The sequence below is a fragment of the Rutidosis leptorrhynchoides genome, chromosome 8, assembly GCF_046630445.1.
Source record: "Rutidosis leptorrhynchoides isolate AG116_Rl617_1_P2 chromosome 8, CSIRO_AGI_Rlap_v1, whole genome shotgun sequence".
NCBI classification, from domain to species: Eukaryota; Viridiplantae; Streptophyta; class Magnoliopsida; order Asterales; family Asteraceae; genus Rutidosis; species Rutidosis leptorrhynchoides.
This window is the reverse complement of record NC_092340.1, coordinates 345,120,056-345,128,016: the sequence shown is the minus strand read 5'-3', so window position 1 is coordinate 345,128,016 and position 7,961 is coordinate 345,120,056. Positions and strand designations below refer to the sequence as shown.

At 32.5% G+C, this 7,961-nt stretch overlaps 1 protein-coding gene across 1 annotated transcript; it reads right to left on the bottom strand.

Annotated features, from left to right (window-relative positions):
- Positions 1-476: 476 nt before the first annotated feature.
- On the bottom strand, positions 477-3,621 carry LOC139864581 (uncharacterized). The gene is made up of 7 exons (XM_071853163.1): positions 3,543-3,621; positions 2,556-3,491; positions 2,318-2,442; positions 1,892-2,226; positions 1,299-1,398; positions 882-1,206; positions 477-763 (listed from the first exon to the last, which is right to left on the bottom strand). The coding sequence occupies exons 1-7, from the start codon at positions 3,619-3,621 to the stop codon at positions 477-479; spliced, it is 2,187 nt and encodes a 728-aa protein (XP_071709264.1).
- Between the last annotated feature and the right edge of the window lie 4,340 nt (positions 3,622-7,961).

Sequence of the window (7,961 nt, the reverse complement as noted above, 5' to 3'; positions counted from 1 at the left end):
GTACTATGGTATTTTTTTTACTGTTTTTTTTTTTTTGAAAAGCAATAATATTATATATGAAATATATACAGGTACAATCGAGTTTCACGAAGCCTATCATGATCTATACAAGTGTAATTTGGGTTGTCTACTCACAGTTTCTAAACTACAATCACGTTTGAGAGTCTAGTTCAACTTGCTTGCCCAAATTTGTTTTTTATCTGTTAGATATAGAAATTACAACACAATTAAATTAAGTACAAGTTACACTCGTACAACACTAACCATTCTCTATATTTGAAATTTAAGATTATATATGTATCATAAGAAACATAAATTCCGTCATCATCTATAAAAACTATAGTTTTGGGATATTTTTGATAAATACAAAAGAACTAAATGACACACACTCATTTGGTTAAATACCAGCATTAGTCATAATAATATTTTTCATAAGTAATACGAGTATATATTGTCGAATTATAGGCCCCTTTGAATTATGAGCCTTGTTCTAGCACACATGTTGAACACTCACAAATCTGCCCCTGATCATGATCAATTTGATTTTTATCTATAGCAGCAACTAAAGTATCATCATCAACAATGGCCCCATCCAAATCGCCTCTAACCATATCAATAGTCTCATTTTCTACAAGTTGAGGACCCATCGGTGTGTCACTCTGCAAATGTGTTTCTACATCATCGATACAAATTTGTTCATCCATGTCAAAATTATCTCTAGGTGTTGTCTTGATCACAACTTTCCAATCTTTACGAACAGGATCTGTAACATAGAATACTTGTTGTGCTTGCAAAGCTAGGATATAAGGCTCTTTAGTTTGCTTCAGACCTCAAAAATCGAGTGTCGTAAACCCATTCTCATCATTTTTTTATCCTGGAACCACTTGATATCCAATCACAATGGAACAAAACAACTTTCTTCTCATCACCATACTGCAACTCGATTATATCTTTTAAAACACCGTAGTAAGTGACATCTCCCACAATAGGATCGTTATCTCTAGCACTCGACAAGCTACTTGTTAGAGCCTGAAGTATGACTCCGCTATTTTGTGTTGTCCTATTCTTCTCTACATCTTTAATGTGAAATCGGAAACCATTTATGATATATCCCTTATATTTGTTTACAACCTCATTTGGACCTTTTGCCAATGTCTCTATATCACTTGCGATTCTGTTATCCCGACTAGTCATGTCCTCATCAACCTGATTTGAGGCAATTTGTTTATACAATAATAAGTTTGGCTCAGTTATATCATCACTAAATTATCGTAATAAAACTAGCAAAAATAACTTACGTAATCAGACAGCCACTCCTCAAACTCCTGACTATGTAAATGTTGAATGTCACGCTTACATTTTTTTGGACTCTGATGACTAAGAATATTCAGATGCTCTCTACAATCAAAGTAACAGAAAGAGAATAATGTACATTATCGTCAAAATTACACAATGTCATATAAAAAAATGATCTCATAACATAGTAAATTTAAATAACTTACGTTCGTAAGAAATCTATTTCACTACAATTGAATGCACATGTGAGTGTGCAATAGCCAAAGTGTCATAGCCGAGTTTTACTACGTTTGTTGCACCAATTGGTCAACCAGGCATACAAAATATTGGTAAGACAGTATCATCAGCACCATCATCATGATTTTGGCTAGTCTTATTATGTATATTCTCGACATCACTGGCTAAATACAGAGAACAAAATGATAATCAATCTTCCGCTAAATATCCTTCTGCAATTGAACCCTCGGGTTTACTCTTGTTTCACACATAAGATTTTAATGTACCTAAATACCTGAGTGGTCAAAAAAAGTTTATATCAGATTCAAAAAAAGGTTGTATTCAAACGAGTATAATTTACTACAGCATAAATGGTCACCTCTCGATTGGATACTTCCAACAGTAATGAACACGTCCCCCAAATCTGGCCTCTGAAGCAAGATGAACCGATAGATGAATCATGACGTCAAAAAATGATGGTGGAAAAATCCTTTCTAAATCACAAAGTATTTTTCCAATATCTTTTTCCATGTTAAACAAATCATTAGGATTAAGAACTTTTGAGCATAATTGTCTGTAGCACCGACATAACTTCATGATAACAGAACGCACATGCTTCGGTAAAATATTTCTTATTGCCACGGGAAGCAACTGCTGCATCAAAATATGATTATCGTGACTTTTTAGGCCTAACATTTTTGGAGTGGGTTTTACCTGAATGCATCTAGAAATATTAGCAGCATAACCATCTGGCACTTTCACCTCTTTTAGCACATTACAAAATTTTTCTTTTTTCTTTTTTAACCATTTTGAAACATGCAGGAGGCAAATACACTTTGCCATTTGATAAAGGTTCTGGATGAAGTTCATGTCTAATACCCATTTCTTCCAAATCACGACGTCCTTTTAAATGATCCTTGGTCTTTCCATCTATATTCATTAACGTTCCAATGAGACTGTCACATACATTCTTTTCAGTATGCATTACATCTATATTATGACGTATTAAGTTATTTTTCTAGTATGGTAACTAAAAAAAATACTTCTCTTCTTCCAATTATATGGTAAGGATGGGTTATCCTTCACAAGTTTTCCAAATTTTATTTCAAAACCTTTCAGCTCCGCAAGCACTTGTTCCCCTGTTAAGCTACGCGGTGGCCCTTCACGTTCTTCCGTGCCATCAAAAGAATCTTTATCCATACGGAAAGGATGAAACGATTCCAACCAGTGACGATGTGCCATGAAGATTTCTTTGTGGGAGTTTGATAACCGTGTTGATCTGGTTTCCTTATGGCATGAAGGACAAGCTAATTTACCTTTAGTGCTCCAACCCGATAAATTCGCATACGCAGGAAATTCACTTACCGTCCATAACAAAGAAGCACGCAGTGTGAAGTATCTCTTAGTTGATGCGTCATAAGTATTAACTCTAGTATCCCACAACTCTTTCAACTCATCAACTAGAGGTTGCATATAGACATCTATATTATTACCTGGAGCAGATGGACCGGGTATAAGTAAACTTAGGAATAGAAAAGGTTTTTTCATGCACAACCATGGAGGTAGATTATATGGCATCAAAACAACAGGCCATGTACTATGTGAAACACTCATGTTTCTAAAAGGGTTAAACCCATCACTCGCCAAACCAAGCCTCACATTATGAGGTTCTTTAGTAAATTCCTTATTCTCATAATCGATTGTTTTCCAGGCTGGTGAATCTGTGGGATGTTTTAATCTACCATCTTTCGTATGACTCTCTTCATGCCATCTCATCAACCCGGCCGTTTTAGGTGACATAAACAATCTTTGCAAGCGTGGTATGAGTGTAAAATAACGCAACACTTTTGCTCCAACCTTCTTAACTTCATAATCACCATCATTATTAGCTTCTGTGGTTGACTCATTTTCAGAATCATTATTAATTTGTTTATATCTTGAGGTCTGACATACGTCACACTTAATTTTGTCCTTGTTTTCTTTTCAGTACAACATACAATCATTTAGACAAGCATCAATTTTCTCATAACCTAGACCCAAATCTCTTATTATCTTCCTTAATTCATACAATGACTTCGGTATGGCAGCATGAGGGAAGGCTTCCCTCATTGTGTCAAGAATCATGCTGAATCCTTTTTCATTACATTTTCCAACACATTTTGAATAGAAGAGTCAAACAATGAACGAAAGAACAGATAACTTACAGCAGGGATATAATTCTTTCTTTGCATCTTCCAATACTTTATTAAACTTTTCAGCATTTAAGTTTGGTACAGTCTGATTTTCAGTTTGTTGGATATCATCTTCATCTTCATCTTCATCTTCAAACACATTGAAGATGCATTGGGCCAATGCTTGCATATAATCTTCATCCGCATCTTCAAATGTTGGTGTATCATCTGGTTTGAAATACACATTTAGAATTTTATAACCTTCGAAAAACCCGTCACATAGCAAATGTGTTTTAGCCTGGACCCGATCAACCCGTTTGTGATTACCGCAATATTTGCACGGACAATATATATGACCATCTTTTCCCTTTTTAGAGAAAATACGTTCTATAAATTTGTCAAGTCCTTTTTCATATGCAGGGGAAGATCTACACAAGGACATCCAAGTCGAGTCCATCATATATAGACCTGTATTCTACAAACACATTTAATCGGACATAAATTAACGTGGTTCAAAATCAAAGATTGTACTGTAAGAATTAAGGGGTATGGACATGAAACAAAAGAAATTAACCTGGTTCAAAATCAAAGATTCAAAATTAAGGGGTATGGACAAAGCATATGAAACAAGCTGACCCAATTTTTTGATGATTGCAACTTATATCTTCAATTACATATTAACTGATTAATAATCAATGATTGAAATTAACTTAGATCTGCAAACACATCTTCAAAAACTGATGATGATTGCAATTGTAATTAAATATGTTATTATAAATTGTTAATAGTTATAGTAATAATAATAATAATAATAATAATTATTATTATTATTATATGATTTTGATACATCTAATAAGATCTAATACTATAAGTTTAAGATAAAGATTCAAATAATTAATAAAATATAAAATAATATACATAATGTAGGTTAAAAGTTGGTCCGTGGTGTACGGATCATCACCTTTATGGTTTAGGCCAGGTATAGGGTTATGGTACATGGTTTAATATTTATAGTATATAGGATATATAGGATTTAGGGTATCGGGTTTAGGATTAAGTGTTTATGATTTAATGTGTATGTTTACGGTATATGGTATAGGGTTTAGGGTTTATGGTTAAGTGTCTATGATTTAATGTTTAGGGTTTATGGTTTATAAACCCTAATCCTAAACCCTGAACCTCAAACATTAAATAATAAACCCTAAACCCTAACCCTAAACCCTAACCCTAAACCAAAAACTCTAAACCCTATACCCTAAATCTTATACCATAAACACTAAACCATGTACCCTATACCCTAAACCATAAGGGTGATGATCCGTACAGGTATAGGGTTAGGGTACATGGTTTAATGTTTATGGTATATAGGATATAGGATTTAGGGTATCGGATTAAGGATTAAGTGTTTATGATTTAATGTGTACGTTTATGGTATATGGTATAGGGTTTAGGGTTTAGTGTTAAAGGTTAAGTGTCTTTGATTTACTGTTTAGGGATAAGGGTTTAGGGTTTAGGCTCTAGGGTTTAGGGTTTAGGGTTTATAAACCTTAAACCCTGAACCCCAAATATTAAATCATAAACCCTAAACCCTAACCCTAAACCAAAAACTCTAAACCCTATACCCTAAATCTTATACCATAAACACTAAACCATGTACCCTAAACCCTATACCCTAAACCATAAGGGTGATGATCCGTGCAGATATAGGGTTAGGGTACATGGTTTAATGTTTATGGTATATATAGGATATAGGATTTAGGGTATCGGGTTTAGGATTAAGTGTTTATGATTTAATGTGTACGTTTACGGTATATGGTATAGGGTTTAGGGTTGAGGGTTTAGGATTTAAGGTTAAGTGTCTGTGATTTAATGTTTAGGGTTTAGGGTTTAGGGTTTATAAACCCTAAACCCTGAACCCCAAACATTAAATCATAGATACTTAACCCTAAACCCTAAACCCTAACCCTAAACCAAAAACTCTAAACCCTATACCCTAAATCTTATACCATAAACACTAAACCATGTACCCTAAACCCTATACCCTAAACCATAAGGGTGATGATCCGTACAGGCATAGGGTTAGGGTACATGATTTAATGTTTATGGTATATATAGGATATAGGATTTAAGGTATCGGATTTAGGATTAAGTTTTTATGATTTAATGTGTACGTTTACGTACGGTATATGGTATAGGGTTTAGGGTTTAGGGTTTAGGGTTTAGGGTTTAGGATTTAGGGTTAAGTGTCTATGATTTAATGTTTACGGTTTAGGGTTTAGGGTTTATAATCCCTAAACCCTGTGCCCCAAACATTAAATCATAGACACTTAACCCTAAACCCTTAACCCTAACCCTAAACCAAAAACTCTAAACCCTATACCCTAAATCTAATACCATAAACACTAAACCATGTACCCTAAACCCTATACCCTAAACCATAAGGGTGATGATCCGTACAGTCATAGGGTTAAGGTACATGGTTTAATGTTTATGGTATATAGGATATAGGATTTAGGGTATCAGGTTTAGGATTAAGTGTTTATGATTTAATGTGTACATTTACGGTATATGGTATAAGGTTTAGGGATAAGGGTTTAGGTTTTATAAACTATAAACCTTAAACCCTAAACCCCAAACATTAAATCATAAACCCTAATCCTAAACCACAAACTCTAAACCCTATACCCTAAATCTTATACCATAAACACTAAACCATGTACCCTAAACCCTATACCCTAAACCATAAGGGTGATGATCCGTACACCACCAACTTTTATTCACACCACCAAAAACCAAACCCTACACATTAAGCTACAAACCCTAAACCTTAAACCTTATACCAACCCTAAACCCTACCTATACCTAAAACCCTAAACCATATACCCTGAACATTATACCATATGCATGAACCCTAACCATTAAACCCTAAACCCTAAACCATGCACCTCCCAAATTTGGGTAAATTCAAATTTCACCTCCAAACCCTAAAATAATACAATGTTAAATTACGATAAACGATGTTAAATTACGATAAATTATGATATATTTAAAACAATACAGTTTATGAATAATTAAATTAATTTCGTGTACATTTATTCTATAATGTTTATAAATTAATTACCAGTAATAGCTAGATAATAGAGAAGTTATACTGCCTCAATTAATTTTCACCAAAACTTACCCTCTCAAAAGAAACCGCCAAATATCATGGATTTCGGACCCAAATTTTGAACATGGTCGTAAATTCAAACATCACTTCCCAAATTTGGGTAAATTCAAATTTCACCTCCAAAATTTGGGAGGTGATCTTTCCACACTAGCATTTGATCCATCCACTCTAAAATAATACAAACTTCCTATTTTACCCTTATACTACTAGTAAGTCAATGTACTATTTACAAGGGTAAAATAGGTAATTTAGATTGTTTGGGTGTGGATGGATCAAAACTAGTGTGTGCGCCAAATCAAATTGTGATGACCCGGAAATTTCCGACCAAATTTAAACTTAATCTTTATATATTTTCGACACGATAAGCAAAGTCTGTATAGTTGTATCTCAAAATATTTTGAACTGTTTCAATTATTCATTTGACCTTGACTACACCCGACGATTCACGAACAATTGTTTGTAAATAAATATGTGTATATATAGATTAGTAAATACTATATAAAATATAATATTAATATATCAAACTTAATTACATGTTATAATATAAGTTGTTATTATTATTGTTAATATTAACATTATCATAATATTATTATCACTATTATCTCTATTGTTATTAATATTAGTACTAGTCTCATTATTATTAATAAAATTAATGTTAAATACTAATGTGTATATATCTAATATTATTTTGTTTCTTTACATAATTAATATACAATATATGTATATATATATATATATATATATATATATATATATATATATATATATATATATATATATATATATAAAATGATATATGATAATGCAGATACAAATATATACCTATACATATAGGAAGAGCAAGTTTACATATATAAAAGTATATACAGAAAATATATATACGTAAATACTGATTATAAGTAAATATAGATAAAAATACCTATTTTAATCAAATACATATTTTGTTTCCTATCATTGTCTTAACTGCTCAATTTGTCTACTAAATTTAAACAACTTGAATCAATTATCACAAACACAGACAAAATCTATTAAAATCGGTTCTGTTTACTTTTGTACCCGATTGATTTAAAATATCGATTTATATTGCTATAAGATAATTGAATTATTAA

What these genes read in the sequence shown, in the direction of transcription:
- LOC139864581 (XM_071853163.1), bottom strand. Translation starts at nt 3,621, where the DNA reads ATGAGGGAAGCCTTCCCTCATGCTGCCATACCGAAGTCATTGTATGAA. An exon ending in AGGAGTGGCTGTCTGATTAC is followed by an intron (nt 1,207 to 1,298) that starts GTAAGTTATTTT and finishes GCCTCAAATCAG; the next exon opens with GTTGATGAGGACATGACTAG. An exon ending in TTGTGATTGGATATCAAGTG is followed by an intron (nt 764 to 881) that starts GTTCCAGGATAA and finishes TCTATGTTACAG; the next exon opens with ATCCTGTTCGTAAAGATTGG.